This window comes from Periplaneta americana, chromosome 4 (assembly GCF_040183065.1).
Source record: "Periplaneta americana isolate PAMFEO1 chromosome 4, P.americana_PAMFEO1_priV1, whole genome shotgun sequence".
NCBI classification, from domain to species: Eukaryota; Metazoa; Arthropoda; class Insecta; order Blattodea; family Blattidae; genus Periplaneta; species Periplaneta americana.
The window spans coordinates 113,435,440-113,457,923 of record NC_091120.1 but is presented as its reverse complement, the minus strand read 5'-3'; the positions used below and the strand labels follow the sequence as shown (position 1 = coordinate 113,457,923).

Genomic DNA, 22,484 nt, shown 5'->3' with positions numbered 1-22,484 from the left:
TTCTCTTGCATTGAGTGTCAATGCCTAGAACTGTGACAGTACAAGACGTTCCCAAGAAACAGGTTTCGCTCAGCTTGCGCCTTCCATTTACTGTTACTTATCAAACGCGACTGCCGAGAAAAATAGTGTGTACATTTCCCCTGGACCGATCGATCGTGGGAAGGTTCTTTATTTCGTAATACAGTATGAACAGAACAGATAACACAGGCTGGAGGGACGTCAAGTTTAGAACATTGCATGCAGCTGCATAGTTCAGGGCAATACTATACACATTATAATAGCGAATCTCCATTTACAATAACATATATCACTTATATCGTACAAAAAGTGTGCTTCCAACAGTCGACCTTTCCAGTACCTTATTATAAGGCAAGCCAATAAATTATAACTGTATTGCAATCGCGAGATTTTATTGCCGAATGCTGACCCGTTGAATGATTGCTAGGCCCATGTTATTTTTAAAACGCCGCCGTACTAAGCGAAACCTGTTTCCAGGCATACTTCTATTATTACAGACATGATTGCTAGAAGGAAACTAAATATTATTAATTCACAAAAAGTTCAAATCTATGATGCTTACTTATAGAGGAAGTAATAGAGGCGTCGCATTGATGTATCTTAAAAGTGTTCGCATAAGATAAAATATACTTAAAAGGGATTATATCAGTTGATTAGCTGAAATGTAAGATCTGCTATAAAAACAAATACGAGGCAAGACTTTGATGTGAGTTATACAGATTTCTATTCGAAAGAGGGAATTTGAGTGATGAGATCTAAGAATCACGCTTTATTATTATTATTATTATTATTATTATTATTATTATTATTATTATTATTATTATTATTTCACCCACCTTCCATATTTTAGCCCTTTAGTCTGTTACGTTTCCATTATTATGGTGAATGTAATCTTACGACATTCACAAGAAGCGGGACTGTCTGGTCATCATTTAAGAATTTCGGAACATTTACAGAACAGGAGTTGCAACCAGTCCATGAGGGAGGAAGATAAATGTCTGGAGTCGAACCATGACCCTTGTCTCTAGAAACGCTGCCATTTAGCCACATGTATCTCTTACATACCGTATGTATTTATTCGTGTTTCAAAAAATTAAACGACTTGTGTTGAAACTGAACTTTCTGACACTTGGTCCAGTTTACGTGATCAGAACTGTACGTTGTTGTCTCTTACTGTGAAGATATTCTCAGCAAACTGATGGGGGACGGACGGAGGGAGGTGGAATAGAAGGAAGGCGGAAGATGCCAACCAAGATCTCCTCCAGTGTGGTTGTCATGACAACGATACGAGGAGGCTGTAAGGAGCTTCATTTCCTCCCTCCAAACCACTCCACCCTCTCCTACAGCAACTTCAGCCCTCATCTTACATTCCCAGGGGGTTGCTTGCCGCTCTGCGTCTTCAGGAATAATCAAAGAAGGAGAGGATAGAGAAAGGCGAGGTAGAAATGTTGGGAGGAGGAGGAGGACGACGACGACGAGTAGTCACGTGGTGTGAAAGATCTCGTCCACTTAAAGGAGCCCGTTTACAACAACATGCAGCCAAGGTTATACCTTCGCAGCACTTCGTCTCTATTATCTGAATAAGAAACGGTGAATCTCTAGAAATAACGATAAGAAACCAAACAACTGAGGAAATGGCTATGTATTTATTGGTTATGAAGCGTCTGACGGTAAATATGTCTTTGAGTTTTTCGGGGGTTCCTCAATTAATGATAATGATAATAATTTTTATTATTATACATCGGTTATCTAATGTCGATGACATTTTCGGATTCATAATAATAATAATAATAATAATAATAATAATAATAATAGTAAAATTAATTATGTATGAAAATATGGACTTTACCTCCTAATTGGTTGTAATAAATAAATGCCTCTCTTTGCCGAGACAAAATCTTGTCTTCGCCAGTTAATAACCAATCGCAACCCTCTTTTAGAAAAGTGACTACTTCCCTTAACCTCCACATGGAGGGAGAGTTGTCACATCTATGAATACTCTGGAGTAGCAGTCACTGAGCTGTCGAGGACGCTGGGAATTGATTGGTCAGGGATATTTGTGTAGGAAGTCGTGGATCTGTTAAGTGAGCATTCAAAGAAGTCGTCGAACTGCATAGGGGAAATTGAACAGGCTCTGTAATAGATTGCTATGATCCCGTACGATCACAGCAAATATGGGATGTATAACAACCCCTCTGTAATCAGTAGGGGGCGGATGTTGATGACCTAAAAATGTAGTTAAAATGATCATTAAAATGCCCTTAAACTAATGGAAATATGACATTAAATTAAAAGAAAATGACATTTAAATATTATTCACCGCACTCGCACCACAACTTCTTAAAAAGTAGTCACCTTGTTTCAATGACTGCCCTGCAAATCTCAGTTCAAAGTATTAAAAATGAACAAAAATGACGAAAAAAATATAAAAATGACCTGTTAGTTCAAAAACATAAAAAATGCAAAAAATGCAATATAAGAAATTATTTTTTACGTTGATATTGACATAGAAAAGATTTCTATATTAATAGACATCGTCCTAATGTGAAAAATAAGATGATGACTTTTCATCAACATCCGCCCCCTAGTAATCAGTATCACTGTGAGAAGAATCGTACTGTTATTTTGAAATTAGGCCTACTACTTTATAGACATGAACATAATTCATTTTTAAACTGAATTATTGAAACCATTCAGTTGTAATAATATTATATGTAAAATCTAATGTTTGTTCATTAAAAGCTGCACTTTTTAAGGTCTACTTGTGTCTCATATTTTGTTCACCGCTTTGTCCGTCATAGGCCTCTGCCACAACACGAGGCGTCCTGTAGGGAGGAAATTCTCATTCTCAATTCAGACATTTACCTATAAAGACCTCTACAACAACGAAGTGAACTTGGTGGGGGCGAAATACTACTAGCTGCTAATTTTATTTAAGCACTGTTACTTAAATCCATGACGTATGCCGTGACTGTAATTCAGAAAGAAGATTTGCCTCTTAAAATTGCTCACCCTCAACACGAATAGGATGACGCAGAAGGTCATATCAATCGGACTCCGTAATTTTCAATGAAGTTCTGCGATTTTTTACATCAGAAAAAAAAGTGTTGCAATGGAATATCTAATAATCCGTTGCGCGACAGCTCATGAAGGGCCAAGACGACCAACTGGCTGCTGACCTACGTTCACATGCCTCAGCAGAGAGCAACCAGAAAGGAGTTATTGTGTGGTTAGCTGGATGAATCCCAGCCGTTATAGCTGATTTTCGTAACTAAATTTCGTTACTTACCGTAGCTAAATTAATCACAATGATGGATGGGCACCGGTTCCATACATTGGCGAAATTTCATGTGAAAATTTCTTCTCCGTAACGCGAATCCTAGTCATCATGTCAGAGTGAGGAATATGAATGATTTTAATATGAAAGGAAAAATATACTCCAAAGGACTCATTTACTACGAGGAAGGTATAGGTAAAGGTAGCTCCTTCACATGGGGATCATAGAGGTAGACTCTCCTTGCTTTCTTGACCTCGGCACTTGAATGAGGCGTGGTTGGCATTACGCTCTGACCGCCTTTTACCCCTGGACCCAGTACTCAATTTGGTAGGAGCCTGAGTGAACCTGGGAGCCGTTCTGGAAGTTTGGCAAGAGAAACTTCCGTCACCACCCGGGATCGAAACCTAGACCTTCTAGTCCATAGCCAGCTGTTCTACCAACTGAGCTATCCGACCGCCTTACTACGAGAAAAGGAAAATAAATTGCGTTGTTAAGTCGGAATATTAAATACTAGCACCTTGAAAAAGAAGAAAAATATCCTGATTAGATTAAGTTTATTACTGGCTAACAGATATATGGAATAGACATCACATTCTTAATACGTCGGTTGTGATGGCATATAAAGAAGGTGACAATAAACGGAAAGGACCAGCGATAAATATAAGGAATAAATAAATGGAAGCTGTTCTTGAATTATTCGAAAATAGAGCGAAGAAAAGTCAAGACTAGTAAGTTTTGAGAAGTTGAGATAAAAAATGAAACAATGTTTATGTAGTATTTTTTGTTACTGCTGCGTTCCAGTGATAAGTACCGGTTTATTCGTCGGCCGCTGGGCGTCACGGTGCTTGAGCGACCGTCGGCAATCGGGCCCTTAAAATCACGGCGCTTAACCGAATTAAAACTTTAATGCATACTTGCTAACCATAATATGTTGTATTTAACATTAATTATTATATAATATATTAATTACAGAATTTTGTACTCACCCTCATCACAGTACCTGCTGGAAGTATTGACCATTTTGCCCTATACAGAGTTAACATCGCCGTAAAAAACCATCGTTCACATTATGAGCTCCATTGCAAAATTGAACTGAAAGATAACATTCGTGACGCAATTAGACAAATCAGTGCAGTGCAGCTCATGAATGTAAACGATGGTTTATGGCGATGTGAACTATGTATAGCGCAAAATGGTCAACATTTCCAGCAGCTACTGTCATGAGGGTGAGTACAAAATATTGTAATGAATATAATAATAATAATAATAATAATAATAATAATAATAATAATAATTAATGCTAGATACTAACATATTATGGTTAGTAAGTATACATGTAAGTTTTAATTCTGCGAAGCACCGTGAGTTTAAGAGCCCGGTTGCCGGCGGTCGCTCAAGCACCGTGCCGCCCAGCGGCCGAACACTAAACCGGTACTTATCGCTGGGACTTCTGTAGAAAGCATGAACATATGTAGTATAAGAAAGTGAAAAGAATATTTTCATAGGGTGAATGAAAATAGACTGAACGAAGAAAACTTGAAATACAGGTATTCGTAAACAAAACGCTTAGAAAGAACAATGGGTCAGTAAGTTTTATACCAAACCAGTTTGTATACGTTATGATTAGAAGATAAAGATGAAAATCCATAATAAACATTATGCGATTTAAAATTTGATTGGCTATCACTGGGATTTACGTCGGTTTGTTAGTTGAACACAGTTTTGAAAATCTTTAAGGTCTGGCGGTTATCAAGAGAACTTCTCGTTTTCCACTCAGAATGAAGCAACTACATAACATAGCAAAATCGTTTGTCTGAATGCCTTAGAAGAAAGTCCTAGGTCTTCGTTCGCCCTCATGGAGTGGTTGTATTCAACTAATTTTATGAGAACTAGTTTTTGAAAAAGGAAAGAAAAAAAAACATTCTTTCTGCCTCGTTGTTTATTTTCTCCCTTATAAGATTTTCTGAACGTAACTTGTCTGAGTTCATAAACAAGCAGACAGAGGTTCTGCTTTTATCTTCTCTTCCTCCATCTTTTTGATCCCTCTTCCGCCACCCCTTACCCTATTTTCTTATGCTCCGTTTGTGCACCCATCATTTTTAGCTCGTCTTTTCCTCCCGTCCTCTTTCCACGCCACTAAGTTGCAGCATACGAACTGAACATTTGAATACATTGTTTTCTTGTGTTTCTTTTTTTTTCATATCATCGTCCCGTTTGCGTGGCCATTGTCTTGATGTTCGTCGTGGTTGTGGTGTACATCAGGCCTAAATTCTGCTGAAGAGAGACACGTAAGTGCACAACACAATTCTGTATCAAAGAAATGACTTGTATTCATGCTGGCATGTCGATGTTGTTTATCTGTGATATTTTGTTACTGTGATTGTGTTGGCAGACTCTTGATATTCACTAGCTGTTAAAGTGTACAGTCATAAGAATCTTACAAAACTATGTATTCAGGCACATAATGAACGAATTCTCGTCATGTTCTTTTTTTTTTTTAATTTGCTTAATGATTTCTTAAGAATATTGTAGATAATATGTATAATATGCTTTACATAAGCGATTTGTGTTCAGAAAAATAAAATAGAAGTGAAACCGTCTTACATTGAATTAATTTAATTTTCTCCTTGATATTTAGGACAAGAGACATATTAGGATAGCAGACTATTAATTATTCATACTTAACTTCACAGACGCTAATATACACAATGTCAGGTTGAGAGTTTTACATAAAAAACTACCGAAACGACTGTCTCCACTCACATTTCAGTTTGGTAAAATTTTACTTGTTCCCAATTGTCATTATATTGCATTTCTGCATTCTCATTCCATTTCGAAATGTTAATATTACTAGCCACTGACTACTAGCTTCTTACAATGTTTAGGAACATAATTTACGCATACTTAGGTATGTATACTTGTGAACTGCACTGTGTTTTATTTTATTACTGTAGGCTATATTAAGCTAAGAACAGAATATACTACTTAGATTTACAGTATTATATACAGATTTGAGACTTTACGCGTAAAAAAGCTATTTACATTACAGTAAAATACGCGTAAATAATGCGTAATTAACGTAATAAAATGTAAAATACGTAAAAAAAAGACTTCCAACAACTTTTTTATTTTTAACCTCATTTTGTTCAGTTTGTGATGAAAATTTATCCTTTGAACTGCCGACAAACCTGGCATATAACTCGAGGCTACTAATTAATGTTAAAAAATGGAGACTTTAAAAAGATTTTGCAATTCATATCGGATGAATTGAAAGGTTTCTACACAGAACTGTACACATGACCTACGACTAACAAAGATAGTAATGCCAGTGGAAGCGAAGATTGAAAAAAAAAAAAAAGTTTATTAATGTTTTGACATAAAAAAGTCTATTCAGCCATGCTTCCCAACTCGTTGATGATTAGTCATTAACCACATAAAATTTGGAAAATTATTACATTTAATGAGTTATTATGTTTAAATAATAATGTTTACCTTAAAGTGTTCTATTATAAAAAGACCTTCATCACTAGAATAGCTTATTTTTAAAACCCCACAAGTGACAAAAACAAAACTTTCAGGAAATCAATAAAAACTGTTTAGTTTAATTAATTTTATTTTAATTGTCAAAATGTATTTAACAAGTGATATTAGTTGCTAAATGTTAGGTTTATTCATAATTAGTTAGGCCACGATGTTATGGGGGTTTTCTAACAAACTGAAAGTAAGCAAAGCATTGCTATTTTTATAAATATTAGAATGAATTAAAGTCTGAACAAGTGTTATAATCTATGTAAAAACTACAGTATAAAATCACAAATATATAATTTTTTCTGCTGCAATAGACATTTTTCTTATCAGGATTTAAAAGGAATCAAGTAATTGATGTTAAGATTATCAAAATCAATAAATGTTAGTTTATTATTTCGTCTATAAGACAGTTTTCTACATTACGTATTTTACATGTAAATTACACGTAAAATGCGTACAGGTAACTTACTCGCCCAATCCTGATTATATACGATAGAAGGTTACGAGATACCGAAGAAATTTAGTCTTGATCTTTACAGAAAAATGGCAGTAGAGATGTCAGTTTACGTGGTTGCTTCATTTAACCCAAGGAAATATCTCTGGTATCATTCTTTTGGAGGCAGAGTAAAGCCGAGAGCGATAATCTATGAATAAATTCATAACTTATTATAAGTTCCTATATTAAAAATAAAGGTTGAAAACGACATGTCGTAAGCAGAAAGATCCTTGCACAGCAAGCATAACAGCTTGGTTTTATTCCCAGAAAACTTGAAGATAAATACTGCGAGACGTTACCGCGGGGTCTGTTGCATTATGATTATGATGAATACTTACCTTTTGTCCTTTTCTTTTAACGTGTAAAGTTCAAGTAGGCACGTATTCGGGAAAAATGTCAGTTACCATATCTGTAACACTCTACATGCATCTTGCTCCTTAGCGGGAGCGCGCCGATGCAACTAGCAACTTAGCATAAAACATGCTAATAAAATGACATTTAATAATACAACATGCATAATGTGATCTTTAATTTATTTCATACATATCATGTATAACCTACAAACATCCAAACCCGTAAAATCGTACTATCAACCTCTTAAACAATCCACGCAATCTTTTTTATTCGCTTTTATTTGTTTTTCTTTTTCATTGTCTTTTCTTTCCCTTCACTTCCCTTTGCATTTTCCCTTCCCTTTCTTTTCCTTTCTATTTTTCCATGTCTTCCATTTTTCATTTTCGCTTTCCTTTCCTTTCCTTTCCATTTATCCTTTCCTTTCCTTTCTATTTTCCCATTTCTCTTCTCTTCTCTTCTCTTCTCTTCTCTTCTCTTCTCTTCTCTTCTCTTCTCTTCTCTTCTCTTCTCTTTCCTCTCCCCACCCCCTCTCCTCTCCTCCCCTCCCATCCCGTCCCTTCCCCTCCCCATCTCCTCCCCTCCCCTCCCCTCTCCTCTCCTCGTGGTAGGTCTAATCTCTAGTCGACAAAAATTTTATTTCATTCTCAGCTGCAGAATAATATTTAAAATTAGGAGGTAACTTAAATTTAAATTTAAGAACCAGTTAATCAGTCTGCAGTTATTTCTTCATTTGAATACTTTAATGTTGAATGAAGGCTTTCAGTTCAGTCGTCTGCCAGAGCCTCTTTCGCTCTTCATTTTGATAAATATCTGATGACTGCCCCGGGAGCGATTTGAGACTGTGACTTGCATTTATTCCCTCGGTTGATAGAACTAAAAGCCGGTTAGCAGAAAATGTTACTGCTTCCCTGCGCCGGGGGTTGAGATTGCGTTAGACAGTCAATGATAAAAAAAAATTGAAAGGGTGATGTGAGGGAGAGATTCGAGCAGTTCTGTTGCAAAGAACGGTGAGAGGAAAAGGAGATAAATCAATGTCTTCAGGTGTCCGAACGACTTCTGCCATTTGTTAGAAGTTAGGACTTAAAAGAAAAAAAAAAATGAGATTACTTAGATGAACAGTCTACTACTCAGTCTGCACTGAAAGTTACGTTTGCACTGTGTCCAAACTGAAAAAGGCATCGTTAGTTGATTAACAGTCAATACATTTACATTTGTAGGCTATATCTTTAGCGATTCAGTAAATAGTTCAGTCGAACAGAATTGTATGTTATCCGAATTATTATTAAGTTTTCAAATACAGTATTATAACGTACCATTATGAAAAATAACATAAAATTAAACTTATAACCAATGATGTATGCCTATAGAATCAAATTAAGTTTACCTTAAAGAGTATCTTTCATAATTATAAAAGTTTTGGACACGTGTGAAAATTTTCGATCGCTTCATTGGTGTGTATATTTCGACCTATAAATTATGAAGCTATGGTAAAAGTGGGGCTATAAAATCTTCCTCGGTGTCTCTTCGAATGAGATCGGATATTGGAGGACGACATTCTTAGGATGACTGACTTTCTTCTATAAGGAATTGAAGTTCGTGGTTCATTGTCTAAGGGTACGTACATGTTGGAGCAACGATAAAAGAAATGACCTAGCGACGCTTTGGTATTATCAAAGAATCAAGTGTTCATATTGGAGCAACGAGGACGCGGGAAGCGAACATTTTGATTTATCAGTAGAAGATATTCTATGCATCCACTTAATGAAAGAAGACTATAGGAAATATCAGCTGCTAAGTTCAAGGTTAATATAACTTAAATACGTACAAAATTAAACCCGTTTCTCATTCCAAAGATAGTATAAATTCGTTGTGTTGTGATTGGTTCTTGTGATCACATAACATAGGACGAATAAATACACAACTGATCAATTTGCCAGTATCTATAGTAATTAATTTAATATGCCGAAATAATAATAAATCGATTAATATTCGGATATATTGATAACCACCGGTAATTATACAGATTAATATTATCTTAATCAGAGATCATATAAACGACAAGAGCGAAGAAAATGGTACTTTTCTTTTTCGTCGCTTTTATCGTGTATCTTCGCTTTTATCGTTACTCCAATATGCACACCTCAATGACAATGCATACTTCAATTCTCCCTGATATAGCATCGCTGCTTCGTTTATTGTCGCTCCAACGTGTACGTACCCTTAGATGTGAAAGGAGCATAGAGGAGTCCTGTTGTACATGATCAAAGACGACGGCTTAAAAAGTTGCATACTGTACCTGTTGCAATTTCCTCGTCGAGCTTTGTGCTTCGGCTATCTCTACATGTCTGTGAGACTGCAGCGATCTCTGGTGTTTAGTCAGGAAAATAGAGGTCAGTTCAGGATTGTTACGAAGGTTCGGAAAGAGCTAACATCGAGTCGTTAGAACTTGTGGAAAGGATAAAAATAATTCGACATCGTTATTGTCCAGGGACGTATTAAAGCCAATAGACAGATATGCACGAAGACTTTGGATTCTCTGAACCTATTTATCCTTCCAAGCCTCGTATCCACGAAGCGAGGCAGCCTCGCATGTTGTTTGCCTCGCGGTTTTGTTCTTTTGGTAGCGAGACGAGAACGCGAAGCAGCGTGAATCACCAGTTAAGCTTAGTGCACGGCAATTGAGGCAGTTCTCACCCTTGCGAGGCCGCCGCGCAGTATTGCGAGACCTGTTATCTAGAGATGGGGTAAAACGTGATTTTTCACTCACCGGTGAAGCAGTGACAGCTCATTTTCGATCACGGTGATTTTAACCAGTGATCCAGTGATTAGAGGTGATTTCCAGTTGCCAGTGATGACGACGAGAGACCGGATCAGCTGATCACTAGTAGAGCAGTGATCTAGTGAGTGGGGGCGATTGGAAGTGATTTCTCACTACTAAGTGCGAGCAATCAACTGTTTTGAATTATTGGTGAATGTGAATATGATCGTAAATGCATTACTGTTAAAATAATGAAAGGAATACGATATTATGGGTGCATTGATAGTGCAGAGAAAAAACAGAACTAACGCAGAAGAAATATATTATGATGAAATCGGACACATAGTTGAGATTATTTGCGGATTTTAAAAATAAGGATATTTAACTTAAAGTCCACACCTGTGGAGTAACGGTCAACGCGTCTGGCTGCGAAACCAGGTGGCCCGGGTTCGAATCCCGGTCGGGGCAAGTTACCTGGTTGAGGTTTTTTCCGGGGTTTTCCCTCAATCCAATACGACCAAATGCTGGATAACTTTCGGTACTGGACCCCGGACTCATTTCACCGGCATTATCACCTTCATCTCATTCAGACGCTAAATAATCTCAGATGTTGACACAGCATCGTAAAATAATTTAATAAAAAAATTAACTTAAATACCGGCATTATATAATTTTCATTTGGCTGCATGTATAATAAAGATGATAAACTGATAAGTGTGGTTGAACAAAGTGTTATTCGTAGGCCTGCATAGTTCTAGCCTCTCCCTTCTTTTTATTCACACATTCCACAGTTATAGTGTGGTTAAACTACTACAATATACGGTAAATATTAGTGGTAATTCTCCAGAAATCTACAAAGGCAAAATGTTCTTTAGCTTAACTGGCTTCCGTGATATAGGTCTATATATAATGATAAACAAGTGACTTCAGTTTGCAGGTACAAACACTTTCAAAATATAAATCGTTGTATGCTTGTCAGTATATTCTAATACACTGTTGTGTTGTGGCCCCCCTTCTTTTGGTTATTTAACCACGCCGTATCAACTACTTGGTTATTTAGTGTCGATGGAATTGGTGATGAGATGGCATTTGGCGAGATGAGTTCGAGGATTTGCCATAGGTTACCTGACATTCGCCTTACGGTTGAAAAATATGGGAATCAGCCCAAGCGGGAATCGAACTCACACCCGAGCGCAACTCCGGACCAGCAAGTAAACGCGCTACTGCCTGAGCTATGCCGGTGACCATTTTCTTGTTACTAGGGCTGATTAATTTTTTCTTGAATGAAAAAAAAAACAAATTTTTTAATTGTGCTTCTGTAATTTCACCAAGCTGACTAGTGAAATTTTTGCCTCACTGGTGAGCCACCATAACATTTTTAAAGCCCCGCTAATTACCAAGAAAACATGAGAGAGGTGCAGGACGAATTAATAGAGAAATGGTCATTTCTCTAGAATTGCGTCATGGACCTCTAGAGTGTTATATTTGAAACAAGTAGGGGGCAGAAGGGCTATAACAGTGCATTAGAATATATACCTAACTATAGAACTATTTTTATGTTATGTTTCATTTAACGACGCTCGCAACTGCAGAGGTTATATCAGCGTCGCCGGATGGGCTGGAATTTTGTCCTGCAGGAGTTCTTTTACATGCCAGTAAATCTACTGACATGAGCCTGTCGCATTTAAGCACACTTATATGCCATCGACCTGGCCCGGGATCGAACCCGCAACCTTGGGCATAGAAGGCTAGCGCTATACCAACTCGACAACTATTTTTATGTTGAAAGTAACCTAGTTCTTAAAAATCTACTAAAGAAAGTTATGCCACATCACTAAGTTGTTCAACTCAGCACTGAAATTATTATTGCAGTACAGTATTTTCTTTCATCACAAATCATACAAGCTTACAAAGAACAAAAATCCATGTAATGTCAAGCAGTTCAAAAATTACTCAACAGGTGGCAGAGGACTGCAATGTAAGATATTGAGCTGAATCAGAGCCTTCTTTAGTTACAAGCCGGGGCCATACGTCGGCAACACTGTATTTAACTGTCACCCGGAGGCTGACCATACAGTACACGTGTTTGTGCTAATGCCGATTTTCAATGTAAATTAATGTTACAATATGTGTGTGTCGATGGAATTAGGTTTACGGTCGTACCAAACGTTAATTGTTGATGTATTATAAACTAAATGCGTGTTGGTGATAAAAAAAAGAAGACAATAAATGAAAATAAAATGGTTGCAGTCTTTGGGAATTTTTATGATTATGGATGACAAAGTAATTGACTATTCTATTAATTATTAAATATTGTATAACCACATTTTTGTATTCATATTTGTGGTTTGTGTGTATCAGAATTCTAGTCTCGCCAGCTATATCAATAAAGTTACGCCGTTGGTTTTCAAAGTCATTGTAAACAGCTGTTTGTGATCCCATAAATGTTGCAGTTTTGTTACGTATTATGTTGAAGGGTTGTGTTTTCATTTTTTCATAGATTGTTTTACTTGGCTTAACTGTATTTACATCCTCATACTTTTATTATAATAGGAATGTCAATAGTTTCTTCTGTTTGCATTTTATTTTAGGCCTATTTGCATAATTCACATTCTTAGCTTGTTTTCTGTAGTTATATTTATTTAAAATTATATTTTTAAAAGTTTATAACAAATAATTTAGGATAACAGTATTGTTATGGTGACTGGCCAGGTTCAAACTAAAACTGGCTTCCTGGACATCTGAAATATTTATAGAAAAGCACGACATCACATGAAATTAAAGTGCATATGATGTGCTGCACCTTTCATGTCAGAGGTGAAACAACATTAAGCGGCAAAACATTGTCAATTTACTAGCCACATAATGGTTAATTGACTGGAATAGGGTATTGCGAAAGTACGTCATTATTTTATTTATTTTTGGTACAAGTAACATTTCTTTAAGTATTTATTTATTTTCCCTTGTACCATCAATAAAAAAAATAAGTATGTTTTTATTTATTTATTTTTTTAATTATAAGTGGCTGGCGATAAAAACAAGACAGTAAATGAAAATAATATGGGTGCAATCTTTGACAATTTTTACTGTTATTAATAATGACAGAAAGTGATTGACCATTCTTGTAGACATTAAATATTTTATAAACTGCATTTTTATAGTCTTACTTGTGGTTTGTAGTCCGGCAGAAATGTTGTTCAAGGGAGAGTTGTAGGATCTCGCCTGCTGTGTATCAATAAAGTCGCTCAGCTGAGTTTCTTTGCAAATACCTATACTGCGTAGGAACTTACGTCTTTATTGCATTATTGATTTTATTATTTTCTGTGCAAGGAATATCTTATTTATTTATTTACCTTCGTACTATCAATAAAAACATGTTTTTTTTTTGTAATTATTTTAAGTGGCAGCCTTTGTATGTAAGTAGCCTACTTACGCCGTATTCTGAAGTATAGCTAATTGATTGCAATAAAACACTATTTTCGAATCCGCAATAATTTACATTACTACTCTGAATCTTGATCTTACCTTTGTGCATGAAGTAATATTGAAAAAATACGCGTTACGTATAACGAAAGCAATGAGCAAACACAATATCACTCTAAAATCTCCCGCCTCCACTCTGCGTTGCCAAACCTACCCATGCCCCGGCTTGTAACTAAAGAAGGCTCTGAGCTGAATGTTGAAATCACTGAGGAAATAGTGATTCGTTACAGTTGCTTCTGGTGCAATTAGTAAATCACCGCTTGATCACTGTTTTACTGCTTAACGAACAGTTCACTCACTGGAGTGAAAGTGATTTTTTAATCACCGGTGAAAAATCGCTGCTAGTGATTTTTTCTTCCATCTCTACTGTTATCTAATGAGCAAATCAAGAATCTGAGTCAGCCTCGAGGCTCCTCGCTTCGTGGATACGCGGCTTTACAAGTAGTTGATAGCATAATTTAATGCGTACTCACAGTACTTTTAAATAGCATTAGTATTGGTAATATTTTACTAAATAAGGAAGTAGTAATTATTAGTCGTTGCCTGGTGAGGTCTTGAATGTCAACATTTAGGAGAAAATTTCACTTCTAGTACCAGAAAATTTCTCTTCATTTTGAAAACTCTGTAATTTTCTCTCCTTCCCCTTTCCGGCTTTCAGTTTGACGTCAGACTCTTCTTAAATTCTTTTAATGCTTGGCTTATATTCCTTGTCTTTCGTCTCCCGAGCAGTCAGCCAGATATAAGTTTAGAGAAGTTCTTTTCTTAAGCACAAAAATTAAATGAGCATGTTGAGCCGTGCTTTGCAAGCAGTGCAGGTTGGGGGGGGGAGGGTGGGAGGGGCAGTAAGAGAGGAGAGGGGCAGCAGCAGCAGCTTAACTTTAATCAACTCCTCCGACAAAGATTTATGGGGAAATAATCCTTCGAAATGAATGAAGGGAAAAGACGTGGAAACTGAGAAGGACATTATAATAGCTTGGTGGTCTTCTACACAAACAGGAACTTCTCGTCCCCGTCTTGTCGCTAGTTTAAAACCTCAAAAAAAAAAAAAAAAAAAAAAGTTACTGTGCGCATGTTAATCAAAGGATTGAAAGCCGGACAAGATATTTTTGAGCTATTTCCATCTTTTGCAGCAGTAAATACCAAATTATTAACGTAGATACGTTCTTTCTATTAGAGACGAATATATGACAATGAGAAGTCTCTCAGTAAATTTTCGAATTTTGGCTTCTCTTTCAGGTAATGTAAAATAAATCATGCGTTTTATAGGCCTACTTATAATTTGTTTTAGTAGTGTCTAAATAAATCTCCTCTTGCTTATCCATTACAGTAAATCGTTTGGCAGGAATATCAAATTACTCTTAGAAGCTTACTAGGCAGAAAGGGGTTTGAAGAAACAATGGATAAGAGAGCATAACCACTTTAATTAAGACCGAATAAACTGAAAACATAGTTTAGTCACTGATTGTTAGCAGAAATGGTATGAACCATTGGTTGTTATTATTATTATTATTATTATTATTATTATTATTATTATTATTATTATTATTATTATTATTATTATTAGCTATTATCACTTACAAATGGCTTTTAGAGAACCCGGAGGTTGATTGCCGCCCTCACATAACTCCCCCATCGGTTCCTATCCTGAGCAAGTTTAATCCAGTTTCTACCATCGTATCCCATCTCCCTCAAATCCATTTTAATATTATCCTCCCATTTCCGTCTAGGCCTCCTCAAAAGTCTTTTTCTCACAGGTCTCTTGCCTAACACACTATACTTATTTCTGGAGTCATCCAAACGTGCACATGTCCTGTCCATCTCAAATATCTGGATTTAATGTTCCTAATTGTGTTAGGGGAAGAATACAAAGCGTGCAGTTCTGCGTTGTGTAACTTTCTCCACTCTCCTCCATCTTAGCCCCAGATATTTTCCTAAGCACCTTATTCTAAAATGCCCTTAATCTCGGTTTCTCTCTCAAACTGAGAGTCCAAGTTTCACAACCATACAGAACAACCTGTAATTTAACCATTTTCTAAATTCTAATTTTCAATTTTTTTGAAAGCAGATTATATGACGAAACCTTCTCAACCAAATAATAGCAGGCATCTCCCATATTTATTCTGCGTTTAATTTACTCTCGAGTGTCATTTATATTTGTTACTATTTCTCCAAGTTATTTGAATTTTTCCACCTCTTCAAAGAATAAATTTCCAATTTTTATATTTCCATTTCGTATTATGTTCTGGTCATGAGACATCATCATATACTTTCTTTTTCGGGGTTTACTTCCAAACCTATCTCCTTACTTGCTTCATTTAAAATTTTCGTGTTTTCCCTAATCGTTTGTGAATTTTTTTATAACATATCCCCGTCATCCGTATAAACAAGCAGCTGATGTAACTCGTTTAATTCCAGATCCTAGCTGTTTTCCTGGAATTGCCTACTGGCATATTCTAGAGCAAAGTTAAAAAGTAAAGGTGATAATGTATTTCCTTGCTTTAGCCCTCAGTGAATTAGAAAAGCGTCACACAGAAATTGGCCTATATTCGGACTCTGCTGTATGTTACACTGAGACACATTTTAATTAACCGAACTAGTGTCTTGGGAATACCAAATTCAATAACATTATTAAATAGAACTTCTCTCTTAACCGAGTCATACGCCTTTCTGAAATCTCTGAAAAACTGATGTAGGCCTACTATGCCCTTATACTTCCATTTTTTCCTCCAATATCTGTCGAATCAAGGGCTTCATCAGGAAGGCAGCCGCCCCAATAGACAAATTAATAATGAAAAAATATAAAAGGGAAAACAAAAATTAAGGACTTAGAAAAGAAAAACGTTTATAACTGCAGTATAAATCTGTTTCTTTTATTTAAGGGAATAAAGAACGTTGGAATATACGATTAAATTCCGGAATACTCTGTAAAGACGGTCCACAAACGAAGTATATGGAACCCTTCTAGAAACGTGATGTAGTCCCAGTCTCGTTTCCTGATTGGTCGAGAAGTTGGCAACGATCTGCGCGTGCGCTGTCAGGCGTCAGCTGTTCTACCGACTTCCACGTCCTTCCAGATTTTGTGTACAGCACTAGGGTATTGAATAGACGCACTTCAGACACCAGTCAGTCATTGTGAATTATATAACGAGCCAGTGTTCTCAACTCAGTGTTATGTGTTTAAAGTTTCAAGTGCCATAAAAATTACTACGTCGTGACGCCGCTGTGTGCTGCAACAGCGCCTCAGTCTCGGAGTTTTAGTTCAGTTTCATGAGATCGACACTGAGAACATGAAACATGGGTATTAGGAGATCCTTTGGTACGTACCTTTTTTACCTTATATGTATAATATAATAAAATTTAAGGATCTAAGTTAACAAGTTATCGTGGTTAATGAAACTAGTCAGGAATGTTTTTTTATGTCCTCACGGAATGTACTGGTCGTTGCAATATGTTTGTTTTAACTTTTGCAATATATTGTTTGCAGTTGATTTGAAAAAGGAAAAGCCAGTTGGAAGTGGGAGTGGTAGCGACTAACAGGATATCACCAACGTGCCAACTAAGACTACACAAGAGGCAATCGGATGATGTAGGACTCAGACCCAGCTGTTCCACGAATCAAGAAAAGGGGCCGGACATCGAAGCTGGTGTTTCATACGTTGGACGGTCATCTATGATTTCGGCTGAGAAATAGAAACAGTTACTGGAAGATTGTTGGATTTCACCTAAGACCTACAATTTTTCTGAAAATGCTACCCTCTTAAAGAGGAAATTCAATCAATGGTTGGAGACATTCTCCATTGCTGCATACTGCAGGCGCCTAAAGGGAGCATTTTGCAAGTACTGTATCTTATTTCCATCAAGTCAAAGTGCAGTCAGAGGAAATCTGGACTGTGTAATAACAAGACCCTCCACGAAATATAAAGATATGCATGGCTTTTGTAAAGGATATATAAACACTTGAAGCTGCAAGATTATTCCTACACGACGACGTGTTAGTAGACATCCAAATTGACCAATTTTTTAAGAAAATCATAGAAGAAAATATAAAAGTAATATCTAATTTCTTGTGTGACATTTTCTGGTATGTACGATTTACCGCTTCGGGAAAAGCATCATGGCGAGGGAGTGCTAAAAGATTTATTCCGGTTACGAATAGATGCGGGAAACTAGTCATTGAAAAAACTTCTTGAACATGGGAAGAAATATGCCACATAGTAATCAGTTAAGGTTCAGAATGAAATAATTTTTTACGTAGTACTACTATAAAAGAGAGCATTGTCAATAAAGTGAAAGAAGCGTGCGCGTATAGCTTACTAGCAGATGAAACCGCCAATATTTCGGTAAAGGAGCAGTTATTCACAAGGTTACGTTATTTCGACCAAATAGGCCGATGAAATAAATAGGAATTTGTTGGCATTGTTGAACTGGAAGCGATTGACGAAAAAACTCATTGCGAAAGCCATTTACGATTTTGTCACAAGCGAAGAACTGAAACCCGAGAAATGCGTGGACTTTGGTTTTGATGGCTGTTCTTCGATATTTGGCAGAGAAGGTGGGGTCCAAGCAGTACTGCAGGAAAAGTATCAAAACGGATTGTTCTTTCATTGCTCTTCACACAAATTAAATCTGGTCGTAAATTATTTGAACAGAATACCTGAAATCCGTAATATTGTAGGAACAATAAAGGAGATTATTACGTTTTTTCGCGAGTCGGTTTTGAGAAGAAAATTGATACCAAACATCTTATGCCTATGTGAGACCAGATGATCTGAAAAACACAAGTGCATCATAGTGTTTAAGGAATATTTTGTACAAATAATTCAGATGTTGGAACCATTTCCGTTGAAGGAAATGCTGCCACAAGAAAAAAAGTCTTTCAGTTTCATTCAGCGGCTTGAAATCGTCGTTCATCATGGCTGTCATTTTCATTGCGAAGTACTCTGCAGTGTTAGAAACAGTAGTGAATGCTCTCCAATCCAAGACCTTGGATATCGAAGCCTCATAACACATTGGACGCATTGTGGAAATGGTTAGGCACCATCGCGAGGATGAAGAAAAAATCACTGATGAAGTGTTAAAAGAAGGTAATCAAATCGCCTACAAATGGGACTCGATCTGAATATACCACGGATTGTTGGTTGGCAGCAGCACCACCGCAACAACCATCGAGCATGAAATCCCTCGGAGTTCTGAAAACGATCTTTAATAATTCCATACCTGGATTCAATTATTTCTTATTTAGAATTACAGTTTTCTACTGATAATGCACCTGCCTTTGCATTGGGATATCTACAACCTTCGTACATGTTACTCATGGCAATCGATGAATTAAAGGAAAAGGCACCTTCATTCTGTAGCTTTTACCATTTGGAGGGCCTGGAAGCAGAGTTGGAACTTTGGTGCAAAATATGAAAGGAGAAGAAATTGAGTAATGAAGAACTAAAAGACCTTGTCGTCTCCCAAGTCTTGAAGGAAACCGAACCTTTCTTTCCGGCGACGAAAAAGGCTCTACTGCTTGCCCAGCCATGCACCACCAGCATAGTAGAGTGCTCTTTCAGCAGTCAGCAAAGATTCAACACATGGGAGAGGGCCGGTTAAACGGACTGGCTATGATGAGTGTACATAAAAAATTTGTGTTTGACAACTACGATTACTTTATTCAAACAGCAGTTGAAAAATTTGCCACTAACCCAAGAAAATTACTTTTTCAATAATTACACTACTCAAAAAGATTTTCATAACATGGACAAGAATAACAATTTTTATGTAATTTTGATTACGAATATGACATTGAAAAAGTGCCTACAGGTCACATTTTTTTTAGAAACATATATTTATTAGTTAGCGAATCGTGTAAAAATATGTTAAAACGTAGCAAATTTGAAAGAGGTTTCTTTTCTTTAACGTAGATCTTTTACACAATTATATATCATTTCCGTTCTTTTAAGGTACCATTTGAAACATACTTTCACTTTTGTGGGTTAAATAGTGTAACCCTTAGCAATGGTTTATTGTTTTATTACCCTTATTATGTAGCTGCACGGAGGATAGATCACATCTGGCTATAACTGACTAAGGGAAAGGAGGAAATAGGGTCGCTGTTGTATCGTTAGACAAGAAATTAACAATTTAGCGATTAGTTCTGATTGTGGAGATGTGAGCGGTACTAGTTATTCTGTAATATTGTTAAATGGATCGCAATCGTCGTTCATGTAAGAATTTTCCAAATAGTTTCTGCTATGTTTGTGGGGAATTAACTTTGAAATCACGACGTCGATCAATTACAGACACTGTAAAAAATGCATATTACTTATATTTTGTCTTGTAAACAAGACAAAAATTGGGCACCATACGTGTGTTGTGTAACGTGTTACGTGAAGTTAACAGAGTGGTTACGGGGGAAAAATAACAAGTCTTTTGCTGTTCCAATGATTTGGCGACAGCCTACCAGTTATCTGTTACTGCTGCATTACCAAACCACAGGGATTTTCAAGGAAAACTAAAGATAAAATTATGTATCCTAATCTCCCACCAGCCATAATACCCGTGCCACATTCTCCTGAAATTCCTGCACTATCCCTACGCCCAGTGGGGAAGATTGTCATTCCAGAGGAACACGAACAGAATCCTCAGACTATCCTTCAACTTCCGCTGATCCCACCCATATTCCCGAACATCATAAACACCAAATCTGATATGACAGGCAGAACTTAATGACCTAGTTAGGGATTTAGGTCTTTCCAAGCAATAAGCTGAACTATTAGGTTCTAGATTACAAAAATGGGACTTATTAGCAAAAGATACCAAGATTTCCATGTTTAGAAAACGAAACGATAAACTGACTAGTTATTTTGTAATGAAAAATTCTGTTTGTGTATGCAAAAATGTGAACGGGCTTATGGATGAATTAGATATTGAATATAATCCAGAAGAATGGAAATTGTTCATCGATTCATCAAAACTACAGTAAGCTTAAAAGCAGTTTAATTGCACAATGACAATACAAAATCTTCCATCAGTGGCTCATCCAGTCACTATGAAAGAAACTTATGAAAAAATATCACTAATATTGACTGGAGTAAATTGTAATGAACATCGCTGGACAATTTGTGGGGATTTGAAAGTAATAGCTTTGTTGCTTGGATTACAAGAAGGATTTACTAAGTTATGTTTTTTTTTTTTATATTTGCGGGACATTCGAGCAGCAGCACAACATTATGTGGTGAAGAACTGGCCTATCAGACAAGGTTATATTCCTGGTGAGCATAATATTAAATATCATCCGCTAGTGCAACGTGCAAAAGTACTTCTTCCTCCAATCCAATGCATATAAAACTAGAGCTAATGAAAAATTTTGTGAAAGCTCTAGATAAGAGTGGAGAAGCCTTTCAATACTTAAAGACTCTGTTCTATAAAATCAGTGATGCTAAATTAAAAGAAGGCATATTTGTCGGTCCACAAATTAGGAAACTTTTGAAGGACAGCATTTTTGAGAAAAGACTTAACCCTAAGGAATTACCAGCATGAAAATCTTTTGCATCAAAGGGGTTTTAGAAATTACAAGACAGAAAATTATCGCCAATTAGTAGAGACGTTACTAAGAAACTACAAAAAAAAAAAAAAAAGCCTGCAGCATATCACAGAAGATCCACTTTTTACATTCACATTTGGACTTCTTTCCTGAGAACATGGGGACTGTAAGCGATGAGCAGGGAGAACGATTTCACCAAGACTTTGCTACAATGGAGCAACGGTATCCAGGAAGATAGGATCCAGCGATGATGAGCGATTATTGCTAGTTTTTTAAAAAGGGAAGATTCCAGTTCTCATAAGAGAAAGAATGAAGTTATATTTTTCATCTTTCTCTATTTTATTGCACGAATTCTTAATAGCTGGTCAGTTATAAATGTATCAGTTTTATCATATCTAAGCTGCCCTTGAAAATTTTCATACAAAAAATGAGAACAAAGTAATTTTTAATAGGTCAAAAAATCCTGATTTTTCATTGTATCAAGTAAGTATCTATAAACAAGAACGTGACGTGTTACGAACTTTTCATTGTCATTTTCGTGTTCAGCGCATGCAAATTAGTTATTAGTTAAGATCAGCCTATTTTATTAATGTTATGGAAAAAAAGTTCAAATTTGTTGAGTAGTGTTATCAATTACTTCAAACTCTTCCATATTGTGAATTTTTCATCGTTTCATGTTATATTGTATTTGCTATTCTATTAATAAAATAAAAATTAATTAAACATCAATACAAATTTTCTAGTTCATTGTGTCTGCTTCTTTCCCTGTAAGTTGTATTAAATTTTAAGCTGCCCCCTCCCCCAGCTTGGCAGCTGGCGACGCCCCTGTATCGATTTATTACGCCTAAAACCACATTGATGACTCTCAATAATTTCATCTCTATAAGGAGTTAATCTTCTCAAAGGAATATTGGACAAAATTTTGTACGACGTCAATAAAAGTGTTATTCCTCGAAAGTTGCTACAGTTAATCATGTCCCCCTTTTTAAAGATAGGTACGATTATGGACGCCTTCCATTGTTCTGGTACAATTTCCTTT

General features: G+C 36.3%; 1 protein-coding gene across 6 annotated transcripts in view; it reads left to right on the top strand.

The window, feature by feature from the left end:
• The window catches only part of LOC138698122 (transducin-like enhancer protein 4), an 814,654-nt gene that overhangs the window by 649,667 nt on the left and 142,503 nt on the right, over positions 1-22,484 (top strand). For all 6 annotated transcript variants that reach the window (XR_011331700.1, XM_069823853.1, XM_069823855.1 and 3 more), the window contains one exon: positions 5,558-5,583. Coding sequence is in view for 5 of the 6 variants with exons in the window: in XM_069823853.1 (XP_069679954.1) it covers positions 5,558-5,583 (26 nt within the window). In the remaining variant the exon portion in view is untranslated. The remainder of the gene's footprint in view (positions 1-5,557; positions 5,584-22,484) is intronic.